Source organism: Salvia hispanica, chromosome 6, assembly GCF_029641045.1.
Source record: "Salvia hispanica isolate PSC_SH4W2 chromosome 6, Shi_PSC_v1, whole genome shotgun sequence".
Classification (NCBI taxonomy): Eukaryota; Viridiplantae; Streptophyta; class Magnoliopsida; order Lamiales; family Lamiaceae; genus Salvia; species Salvia hispanica.
This window is the reverse complement of record NC_142697.1, coordinates 45,241,377-45,253,933: the sequence shown is the minus strand read 5'-3', so window position 1 is coordinate 45,253,933 and position 12,557 is coordinate 45,241,377. Positions and strand designations below refer to the sequence as shown.

The following is a 12,557-nucleotide window of genomic DNA, read 5'->3' as shown; positions in this document are numbered from 1 at the left end:
CATAGAAGAATGCGGAAGAAGATGAACGACTGAATATAAGGTCGTTTACCTCTCTTTTTCCACATTTTGATGCCAATCTAACCATCGATCATAGCTTGGGCTCCGACGACATCGAGGAGCAGGGCTATGACTTCTACGCCTCCTAGAACGGCCTCTCATTCAGCAGTCAACTTAGATCAGATCCGGCGAGGCAAAGCGGTGGTCGTGTCGGCGAGACACGGCGATGGAGGAGCCGTGGGCGTGGTGGCGAGGGGTGAAGAAAAGTGTATTAATCCGCCTGCTGAGACTACTGTATTGTCGATTCTGACCCCGCGTCGCACGTAAACGTGAAGAAAAATCTAAAATTGAATGAGTAGGGAAGCTGAGATAAATACAGTCATCTGTGGATGAACAATGGTTTTGAAAGAAAAAGTAATATGTAAATAATCCCATGTGTGTTTGTGTTGATGCTTAATTAAGTTTGATGATCTAAATGTTGCAGCAACATGAATTATGTGTGAGTTTGATATGTTATTGATGCATTAGGATATTTACTGGTGTGTGGTATGTTTTAAATTATTAATCATGGAGAAGTGAGTTGATTTGTGACGAGTTTCATTTTTCATTGAAGATTGATTAGAGGAGTAACCTATTTTTCTGTTACTATGTTTTTAATTACTCTGTGATGTAGAATGTGGATTGATTAGCAATTAGAAGTTGGACTTCTTTTCACAAGACAACGTTTGGGTAAATTTGATGCTACTTTGGATGACTGTGTCTCTGTGTCTCTGATAAGGTGGAGTTTCCTTTCATAAACCAGCAGGCAAAAGCTTAGGTAAAACTAATTCCTGATGAGGAAGTGATCAAAGAGTTCAGCAAAGCACATGAAGCAATACAGTGAGTCAGATAAAGCACATCTCTAGATAAAAATATATTTTGTCCTTTCATCGAATGCATGTGGTGTGAATTATTCGCTTGTGTACTTTCATGGGTCTCATCTTATGTTTTGCTCTACGGATAATCGTTTTAATACATATTGATTATTGATTTTGTTCCTTATTTTATTGTGGTTTTAGGTGAGGCGGCCAACTTTAAAGATACAAACGAGTTATTTTACCTATGAGTTCTATTGAAGAGTGACGAATTGAAGGTTTTAGTTTATAATGATGAGATTGATTTTGATTTTAACGTTAACTCAGTGTACAAAGAAGTTTTAAAAATGATAGTAATTATCCATTTGTTTAATTCTTTATTGTTATAATTTATTATGCTTCAATGTTGATTTGTATAGAAGTTTGATTCTAATATTAATTCTAATTTTGTTTAATTAATTTAAAATTAAAAATTAATATTTTAAAAATATATTAATACGTGCCTAGCACAGGCGTGATACTAGTTAACAATAAAAATATGCATTTAATTACGATTTTAATATTTTTTTATTTTATTCTTTTCGTAATTATTATTTTGAATTTGACCTGCTGAAAATCCCGTACTCTAATTTCGAAACGACGCCGTTGCACCTTGCAAAAACCCTTCCCAAAACCCTGCTGAAGAAGAATGGGTGGTGAAGGCCGTCTGCTATTTGCGCTCAATCCAAATCAATGTATGTATGCTGAGATTATCACTCGTGCTGCCCTCAATTTCTCCATTGGAGGTTTTCCCCTAACTATCTTCCTTTTTGAAATTCTCTGTTTCTGCATTTGCTGGTTTTTTCTATTTATTTAATTTTCTTATCGCTATGAGTTGATCTGTGTGATTTATGGTGTTCCAATTGGTATGACCATGTGAGATTAGGTTTTCTTTTCTCTTTATTTGTCTTGTTTGAATACACATAGCCTCCATTCCATTGACATCTTCAACCATATGAGATTAATTTATATGTATAATAGATTTGAAGCATATGCTAAACTATTTCAATTGCAAATATCTTCAATTGTCTTGTCTCCTCCATTAGGATTTTTTCTCTGCATCTGCAATTTTGCAACTTCAAAGTTGAGACTCTGCATTGCTTCGTACTTATTATATTCATACAATCATACATAAACCAAACCTGAACGTGAAAGGGAGGATCTTCACAATAAAACCCAAAAGGGAAAAACACCATGAAGGAAAAATACATATCACAATCCCAATATCAATCTCAAAAAAGTAAAACAAACAGGAAGACATAAATTGCACTAGCCCTCTTTGCAAAGTTCAAGTAGGGGATTATATTCGAATATGGATCTCCAAGCTGAATCTTCCTTGTCCTCTCCGTATGTATTTACTAGCTCTGATGAATACTGAATATCCAACAACCTCAAAGACCAGGATACCTTACGCAGGAGACGATGTGGCAGCTTCTTCAATCTCCCGCAGCATATGGTGGACAAGCGTTTGAGAAACTGACAGCTCCTTCCTCTGTTATGTCCTCCCATTTGGAGCAGTAAGAAACTGACAGCTCCTTGAGTTTAGGAAATGCAACAATTACATCATCAGACGAAAATTCTATTCCGAAACACTCCCTTCCAACAAATTCCAGGTGATTCACTCCATCTATATGGAGAATTTTTTCAGAAAACTCAACTTGTTGTATTGACTTCCTACTTTAAGATCACACAGTTCCAATGTGTGGAGATTACTTAACTAACGTAATGCTTCAGGCACAAAGTTGATACGAGTGCCTTCAGTGTTCAAGATTAGTAGTTCAACTAAACTACCAATGCTCTCTGGAAACTCTGGTATACTACTATTCCAACTTAAGTCAAGTCGTCTTAACTGCACCACATTCCCAATTTCTCGTGGAATCTCTTTTAGAGAGCACCATGCTAAGTTTAGAGTTCGCAGTTCAACCAAACTGCAAATGCTCTGTGGTAACTCAATTGACTTTGCATTCCAACTTAAGTCAAGTCGTCTTAACTGCACCAAATTCCCAATTTCTCGTGGAATCCCTTCTAGAGTGCATCTTGATAAGGAAAGAGTTCGCAATTCAATCAATTTACACATGCTATCTGGTAACTCCATTATACCTTTATTCTCACTTAAGTCAAGTCGTCTTAAATGAACCAAATTCCCAATTTCTTGTGGAATATTTGTTAGCTTGCACAGAGACAAGAGAAGAGTTTGCAAGAAATAAAGCCTACATATGATTTCAAGGCCATCCTTTGACAATTTAATCCTACTAAACTCCAACCTTCTCAAGTGAATTAACGTTTCTATTCCTACTGGAATAGGACTGTCAATTCTCTGAACTCTTAACACCCTAAGGCTTTTCATGCAATCACATACTTGCCAACTTCTCTCTCTTTCGTCAACACGAGGTCCGGAGTCCCATGATAGACTCCGATATTCTTGGACATGAGAAACCAATGAAGAATCACAAACTTGACAACTTCTCTCCTTGTCATCATTCTTCCTAAGAAATAGAGCAAAATCATGTATTATATCATGCATTTTACACCATTCTATCTCCTCCTCTAACAGACTTTTCTCAGTGTCTTGAAACAAGCAACGCATTGCTAAATTCTTCAAGTTCTCTCGCCCTTTGAGCTCAAGTGCACCATTTTCACTATCAGAGCCTAGAAAACCTTGCGCCATCCACTCTTCTATCAGAGTCTCCGCATGAATTCGGTGATCTTTAGAATAGACAGCACAATATGAAAAACAACGCTTAAGAGCCGGGGATAATTCGTTGTAGCTTAAAACCAAATGAGGAAAGAGATCTACTTTTGCATTCTCCAATTGCCATATTTCACTCTTCTCTATATGTTTCCACCCTTCCAGATCCTTGAACTGCAGAAGTCTTCCCAAAACAACTGCAGCAAGAGGCAATCCCTTGCATTTGCTAGCTATTTTCTTGCCCACATCCTCGAATTTTCCACATTCATTCTCATTCTTTCCTACAAGGGATGTGGAATACAATAGCGACCAACACTCTTCATGACTAAGCTCTTTTGGGTGATAGATATCATCGTCTAAGGTACCCATCATCTGAGCTACTCTTTCATTTCTCGTTGTCACCAGAATTTTACTTCCTGGTGCACCATATTTGAGACTAATTTTAAGGGGCTCCCATTTGCCTCTGTCTTCTGTCCAAACATCATCAAGGACAAGAAGAAACTTTATTCCTGCGACAGATGCTTTTAGCTTTTGTAACACCAGTTCTAGTTGGTCGGCATCTGGAGGAATCGTCTCTTTTCCCACACTTCTAACAATATCTTTGGCAACCACAGACACAATAAAGGGATCAGAGACACATACCCAAATTTTTAACCAATCCTTATCGAACTGAGGATCGTTAAAAATAAGTTGAGCAAGTGTTGTCTTCCCAAGTCCCCCCGTCCCAACTATGGACAGAATTTGGGTATCATCACCATTAAGCATCATATTCTTCACTATGCCATCCCTTTTCTTATATATATCCGTCCCATAAACATTGTTGAAGTCAATTGAAGATGTGGATTGTTCTCGGTGAGGCTCAGGTACCGGCATTGGATCAGTTGCAGGTAGAGAGATGACAAATTTAAAATCATCTTTCTCCTTTAAGATCTGATCAAGTGTGGCGTTCACATGTTCTATTTTCTTGGCAATATCACGACGAATAGAAATTTCCTTGAAAGATGAACATGTACATGGGATGAAGGAGCAGCCTATCTTTTGCTCATGCTCGGGCTCAGCAAAATCTTCCAACTTATGTTTGAGAAGAGAGTAGTTCCATTCATCCAAAATGTCGTCCATTTCATAAGTCATGTTTTCGAGCTCCTTCAACCATCTTTTAACGCCCTTTTCCTTCACTCATCTGTTTTCTGCATCATCCAACACCTCTCTGATCTTATTGAGCTTCTTGGAAAGATTTAGAAGCTCCTTCTTCACGCCTTTGACCAAATTGACTTCATACCGAATCTTGTCTTCTATCATAGTTGCAACTCTCTCCACCACAGCTGAAACTATAGCATCCCCCATTTATGTGATTTGGAGCTGATATATTGGATTTAGATAAGTGACAGTTGTAGGACAAGGTTCTCACCTGTATGTGGGACAAACATTCAATTCTTTTTTCTTACTAATTACTCCCTCCGGTCCCCATTAAATGTCTCATATTTGACCGGTGAACCCTAAACCCTTAATAGTGGAATGTGGGTCATACTTTTATACAGTATAATAGTTTAATAATAAAATGTGAGTGTGAATGAGTCAGTGTAATATGGGGTCCACTACTAAAAACAGTAAAAATGAAATGAGACATTTATCGGGGACTGTCCAAATAAGGAAATATAGGACATTTAATGGGGACCGGAGGGAGTATATAATTGAAATCATATGTTTTCTTAGAACATATACATTTTCATTTTTGACGAATCTCAATGGTCGGAAGTTAGAGTTGAATTGAATGAAACACTACTAATTAGTACTCCCTCCGTCCCGGCTAAGATGACACATTGCTTAGCCGGCACGGGATTTTAGGAATTATTGATTAAAGTGTTTAATTGGAGAGATAGAAAGTGGGTGTAAGTATTAAAGTAGAGAGATAAAGAAGGATAAATATTTTAATAGGAGTGAGAAAAAGTGGTTGAGTGTATTAATTGGAGATAGAAAGTTACCAAAAAAGGAAATGTGTCATCTTAGTTGGGACAAACTAAAAAGGAAAACGGGTCATCTTAAGCGGGACGGAGGGAGTACTATACAAAACAACAATATTAAGCCATTGAATAACAAAAATTCTTGCACCTATATTCATACGGCTATACCTAAGGCTTTGAATATAATCCTTAACACTAACACATAATTAATTCAAATTCAGTACAAGTGAAATTAAGAACAATGAAGACTGAAAAGAGCAATGAGAGAGAGCGAGTTGCCTGCACGGCTGTCAAGTGGCAGCTACTATGGTTGTGTGGCGGCCGACGGTGACGATGACGACGACAATGTACGTTTAATTTGGAGCTGCTTATTTAGGTAAAATCGTTGCGTTAAGGCTGAAAAAAAAGGCTGGCCGAATAAAGAGGGACTTTTCCATCTACTTTAAATTTTAGTGCGAGCCAACCAACTCATCAACATTAATTAATTAATTAATCAATTAATTACAGCATCATTACACATTAATTATATTATATTGAACTGAAATAGTAGCAGTAGTGATAAAAAAGGTTATCTAGGTTGAATGAACAAGGGCTTTTTTGACACTTAATCGAAAATTAGTAAAGATAGTATTTTTTTAAATAGAGCATTCACTCGTGGCTCTTTATTTTATTTTATTTTATTTTGGTAAAGACTAGTGGCTCTTTATTGATGGTGCGCATTAGCCAACTTGCACCCCAAAATCAATGTCGGTCACGTGCTCGCATGTTTCAACTTTCAATGAACGCCAAAACCATGTCGATCACGTGCTTCCAACATTCGTATATGTTCCAAAAGTAACGAAGTCATTTTCGTTTTTAGTAAAAGTCAACGCATTTCTATTCACTAACTTTGCTATCTCTTACTTTATTCTTTTTTTCATTTCTCTACCTTTTTTATTCCATATATTATTCTTCCTTTACTTAACTCATTTGACACCATTTTATTAAAATTGCGTGCCGAAAGAAACGTCTCCAACTACTATAGAATGGAGGGAGTAATAACTTTGGCAATTTAAATTGCTCTCGGAAGTAAAAGGCCCATAAAATATCGATTGGGCTTCAAGGACGGCCCATTTCTATGATTAGGGTCTGAAAAGATACAAAATACACCATCCGTCCACAAATGGGAGTCTTATTTCTTTCCAGCACGGATTTTAAGAAATGTTAAGAAAAGTGAGGGGAAAAAAATTAGTGTAATATACTAATATGAGTTTCACTTCTATATATATTAGTTTTAAATGATATGTGAGTTGAATGAGTTGGTGGAATGTGTTATCTTTTTACGATTCATAGTAATTATGAACCGGAATTCATATTCGTGGATGGACTAAAATGGACAAACGAGACTCATATTCACGGACAGAGGGAATAAGTTACTCCAAAAAACATTACATTGTTAGTCATATATATGGTTTGAAATGTTGATAAGGGTTTTTAATATTTTTATTTTATTCTTTTCGTAATTACAATTTTGAATTTGACCTGCTGAAAATCCCATATCTAATTTTGGAACGACGTCGTCGCACATCGCAAAAACCCTTCCCAAAACCCCCATTGTCTTTTCCTCTCCTTGAGATTATCACTCGCGCCGCCCCTCAATTTCTCCAATGGAGGTTTTCCCCTAATTTATTTTCCTTTTTGAAATTCTATGTTTTTGCATTTATTTAATTCTCTGTTTTTGCATTTATTTAATTTTCTTAGCTGATCTGTGAGTTGATCTGTGTGATTTATGGTGTTCTAATTGGTATGACCATATGAGATTAGGTTTTTTTCTTGAGCTTTCCATATTGAAATGCCTCATTGAGCTTTCCCCAAAAACGATATAAAATAAAGATCAGGTACCATTTACGTGCGAAAGTGAAAGATCAGGTACCGTTTATGTAGTTCACTCTAAAAAGATAATGGTACGTTGAAAGATAATTTCATCACTACACAATCCAAAGAAGCCAAACGAATATATATCGTAAAAGAAGAGTAAAAAACAAAATATAATCCTTGGAGAACACCAAACGATCACTCAAGGTCGGACCTCACTAAACCTTCTTGGCGAAAAAACCCAAGAGGGAAAAACACCACGAAGGAAAAAGAGTATCCGTCTAATACGAATTTATGATTAAAACAGAAAATACATATCACAATCCCAAATTCCATCTAAAAAAGTAAAACAAACATAAAGAAATAAATTGCATTAGACCTATTGGCAAAGTTCAAGTTTGGGATTATGTTGGGATATGGATCTCCAAGCTGAACCTTCCTCATCCTCTCCGTATGTTTTTACTAGCTCTGATGAACCACTGATATATAACAACCACAAAGACGAGGAGGCCTTACGTAGGAGGCGATGCGGCAGCTTCTTCAAACTCACACATGACTCGATATACAACTCAGTGAGACATGGCATGATGGAGATGGCAGCAGATTCTTCTTCTTCCTCAGTTATGTCTTCCCACTCCTCCCATTTGGAGCAGCCATAAAAATTCAGTTCCTTGAGTTTAGGAAATGCAACAACAACATCATCACATGAAGATGATTCTATTCCTAAAAACTCTCTGTCGACAAACATCGACCGCTCCACATTCCAAATATTGAGAGTTTCCAAGAAAGGTAGTTTCCCCATAGCCGGCAATGATGACACCTCATTTAAATCATTCAGATGAATCTCTTTTATAAAATTGATGGGTGATGACATAAACTCCGGAAGCCTTGAGCCCTTATATCCACTGATTTCCAGTTTGTTCAACTTGTGAGAGGGCACGAGAGCTTCTGCTACCTCCATCCAGATTAATGATGATAATGGTGACTGCTCCATTTCATTCATCTTACCCTCGAAACATATTCTGAGTGTTTCGAGATTTTGAAGGAGTGTCTTTACTTCTACTCGCTGAGCATCCTCAACCAATTCCACCATTTCACTCATACTACTAAAGTAGATTTCCAATTCTAGATATCCAATAAGATGATGGTATATTTTTTTCAGAAAACCCAACTTGTTGTGTTGACTTCCTACTTTAAATTTGCGCAGTTGCAGTGTGCGGAGATTACTTAACTCACCTAATGCTTCAGGCAGGGAGTTGATAGGAGTGCCATTAATCTTCAAGATTTGCAGTTCAACCAAACTACAAATGCTCTCTTGTAACTCCCTCATTCCATAATTAGAACTTAAGTCAAGTTCTCTCAACTGAACAAATTTTCCAATTTCTTTCTGAATCTCTGTTAGATCGCAGTCTGCTAAGGAAAGAGATCGCAATTCAACCAAACTATACATTCTCTCCGATAACTCCTTTAATTCTTTATTCGCACTTAAGTCAAGTCGTCTTAACTGCACCAAATTCCCAATTTCCCGTGGTATCTCTGTTAGCTTGCACTGTGATAAGACAAGAGTTTGCAAGAAATAAAGTCTGCATATGATTTCGAGGTCATCCTTTGACAACGCAATATCACGAACCTCCAACCATCTCAAGTGAATTAACGTTTTTATTCCCACTGGAATACAACTGTTAATTTTCTTGATTCTCAACACCCTAAGACTTTTCATGCATTTACTAACTTGATAACTTCTGTCTCTTTCGTCTGCTTGAGGTTCGTAGTCCCACAATAGGCTCCGATATTCTTGGACTTGAGAAACCAACGAAGAATCACAAGCTTGACAGCTTCCCTCTTTGTCATCATTCTTCCTAAGAAATAGAGCAAAATCATGTACTATATCATGAATTTTACACCATTCTATCTGCTCCCCCGATTCACTTTTCTCAATGTCTTGAATCAAACAAAGCATTGCTAAATTTCTCAAGTTCTCTCGCCCTTTGAGTTCTACTGCACCATTTCCACTATCAACGCCTAGATAACCTTGCGCCATCCACTCTTCTATAAGAGTCCCCGCATGAATTCTGTGATCTTTTGGATAGACGGCACAATATGAAAAACAACGCTTGAGAACAGGGGACAATTCATTGTAGCTCAAAACCAAATGTGGAAAAAGCTCTACTTTTGCATTCTCCAATTGCCATATTTCACTCTTCTCTACATGTCTCCACCCTTCCAAATCCTTGAGCCGCAAAAGTCTCCCCAAAACAACTGCAGCAAGGGGCAATCCCTTACACTTCCTAGCTATTTCCTTGCCCACATTTTCAAAATTTTCACATTCCTCCTTGCTCTTTCCGGCAAGAGATGTAGCACGCAATAATGACCAACACTCCTCAGTATTAAGCTCTTTTGGGTGATAGATATCATCGTCTAAGGTACCCATCATCTTGGCTACTCCTTCATTTCTCGTTGTCACCAAAATTTTACTACCCGTTGCACCATATCCGAGATTGATTTTTAGCTCCTTCCATTTGTCTTCGTCGTGTGTCCAAACATCATCAAGGACTAGAATAAACTTTTTTCCTGAAACTGATGCTTTTAGTTTTTGTAATGCCAATTCTTTTTGGTCGTTATTTGGAGGAATCTCTTCCGTCCCCACAAGCTCAACAATATTTTTGGCAACCACAGCCACAACAAAAGAATTTGAGACACATACCCAAACTTTTAACCAATCCTTCTCGAAGTCGGGATGGTTAAAAATAAGCTTGGCGAGGGTCGTCTTCCCAAGTCCCCCCTTCCCAACTATAGACAGAATTTGGGTATTACCACCATTAAGCATCATATTCGCCACTATGTCATCCCTTTTCTTATATATGTCTGACCCATAAACATCGTTGAAGTCAATTGAAGATGTGGATTGTTCTCGGTGAGACTCGGGCATCGGCACTGGATCAGTTGTAGGTGAAGAGATGACAAAATTAAAGTCATTTGTCTCCTTGTAAATCTGTTCAAGCATAGCTTTCACATTTTCTATTTTCTTGGCAATATCACGACGGTTAGAAACTTTCTTGAAACATAAACAAGAAGATCTGATGAAGGAGCATCCTATCTTTTGCTTAGTAGGCTCGGGCTCAGCCGAACCTTCCATCTTATCTTTGAGAAGAGAATAGTTCCATTCATCCAAAATATCCTCCATCTCATAGGCCGCAGCTTCGAGCTTCTTCAACCAACTTTTGACACTTTGATCATTCACTCCTCTCTTTTCTGCATCATCCAACACTTCGCGGATCGTGGTGAGCTTATTGGAAAGATAACGAAGTTCGTCCTTCACCCCTCTAACCAAATTGACTTCATACCGAATCCTATCTTCTAACATAGTTGCAATTCTCCCCACCACTTCTGAAATTATAGCATCCGCCATTTATGTTTTTTGGAGCTGCTTCTTTTTCTTCCTTAAATTATCTCCTCTTGATTTATCCTTAAATCAATTCAATGGTTGGATTAAGATAAGTGACATTTAGACCTTTATTTGAGGAGATTTCATAGTTAGATTTCTGATAACGAGAAGACAAAGATGAGTATCATTATAGCTAGGAAGTGTAGGACGAAGAAGCAGGTAGAAAGTCACGTGGTGATGTCGATGATGAATGAAACATGGAAGCATTGGTAATGAAGAGTGGGACTGTGACAATTCGACGACGATAATTGAAAATGCTCAACATGACGAGTGGGATGTTGCCATGTCGATAATTGAGGGAACATGTGGAGAAGAAACTCAAGCTCAAGTGAAACAAATTCAAGAGTCTTGAGATATTAGAAATGGGTCATTAAAAGGCCTCGTTTATCGACACTTGTATAGATGAGACAAGATCATCATCAAGTCGATAACGAACAACTTGAAATAGCAAGAGTTGGATCGTAGGGATGATTCAGGTGAAGCATGACGATCATGCAAGAAATGACAAGGCTGAGTGAATTAGAAACGATTTTGTGTGACGAAAATGTTCATACCAGTGGACTGGCTAGTTATGAATTGGAAATGGAAATATTCTCGAATTTAAGATTGTTTTATGCATAAAGGTCAATTTCGGTCGTAAACATATCATCAAAATACGAATTTGATCCAAAACATTCACTTTTTGGAAAACAGGTCCATATATAACAAATGAAAATGTTGCCCAAGTAGTCCTTTTTTACGGTTCGATCGGTAAAAAAACTAATTGTCAACGCTAATTGCACAGTGTCATGACCATTAGTTTTTTGACAAAACAATCAAAAAAAGACCACTCCGACAAAGATTTCATTTGTTACGGACCTGTTTTCCATAAAGTGAATATTTTGAACCAAATTCGTATTCTGGTCATGTGTTCATGACCAAAGTTGACCTTTGATCTTGTTTTATTTGTCTAGTTATGATTATAGTACCATTGTTAAGTTAAGAGAAAGTCATGGAAGCACTAATATATTGAAAACACAAATTTTGACCGAGGATGAAGTGCCTCGTGCATACTACGCAACTCTAGAGTTCACAAATCTTTGGTCAAAGTTAGAGAAGGAGAGATAATAATTTGGTTAGATGGAGAAGCCTCGGCTTCAATTTGGTCTTGGTCCCGTAATTCAGAGATTTTGTCTGGATATAATTTGGACTAAAGTATTAAGATGCGTTATCATTTAGAGATCTAATTAATTGGCTAAGCCGCCAAAATTTTTTGGAACCGGAACTATAACCGGACAAAATAGTTGGCATTTGCGGTTATGGTTCAACGGTTTCAAGCCGGGGTTGACCTTGACCTTGACCGGTCAAATTGTAAGTGTTGAATGTTAGTTCCTGTTTAAGTTTAACCATGAATCACACTATCATCATATATTGACTATCATTGAATGAATCAACACTAGTTACTGTACAAAACAACAATAATAAGCAATTGATCAACAAAAGAAATTCTTGCACCTATGCTGATATGGTTACATCCTAATATTAACACATGATTATTTCAAATTCAGTACGGATAAAATTATGAACATTGAAGACTAAAAAGAGCAATGAGAGAGTGCGACTTACCTGCACGGCTAGCAAGTAGCGATCAACGGTGATGACGAGCGGGAGGCGCTGCAGGACGACGATGACGACGTACGTTTTGGAGCTGTATTTTTGGTGAAATCGTTGCTTAAAGG

At 37.5% G+C, this 12,557-nt stretch overlaps 1 protein-coding gene and 1 pseudogene across 1 annotated transcript; both read right to left on the bottom strand.

The window, feature by feature from the left end:
- Positions 1-2,095: 2,095 nt before the first annotated feature.
- Positions 2,096-4,923, bottom strand: LOC125203304 (putative disease resistance protein RGA1; annotated as a pseudogene).
- A 2,756-nt stretch (positions 4,924-7,679) lies between these two features.
- On the bottom strand, positions 7,680-12,183 carry LOC125206952 (putative disease resistance protein RGA1). Its single transcript, XM_089060176.1, has one exon. It carries the CDS (start codon positions 10,801-10,803, stop codon positions 7,774-7,776), a length of 3,030 nt encoding a protein of 1,009 aa, XP_088916302.1. The 5' UTR covers positions 10,804-12,183; the 3' UTR covers positions 7,680-7,773.
- Positions 12,184-12,557: the final 374 nt, after the last annotated feature.

Coding starts and splice junctions, on each gene's coding strand:
- LOC125206952 (XM_089060176.1), bottom strand. CDS start 10,803: ATGGCGGATGCTATAATTTCAGAAGTGGTGGGGAGAATTGCAACTATG.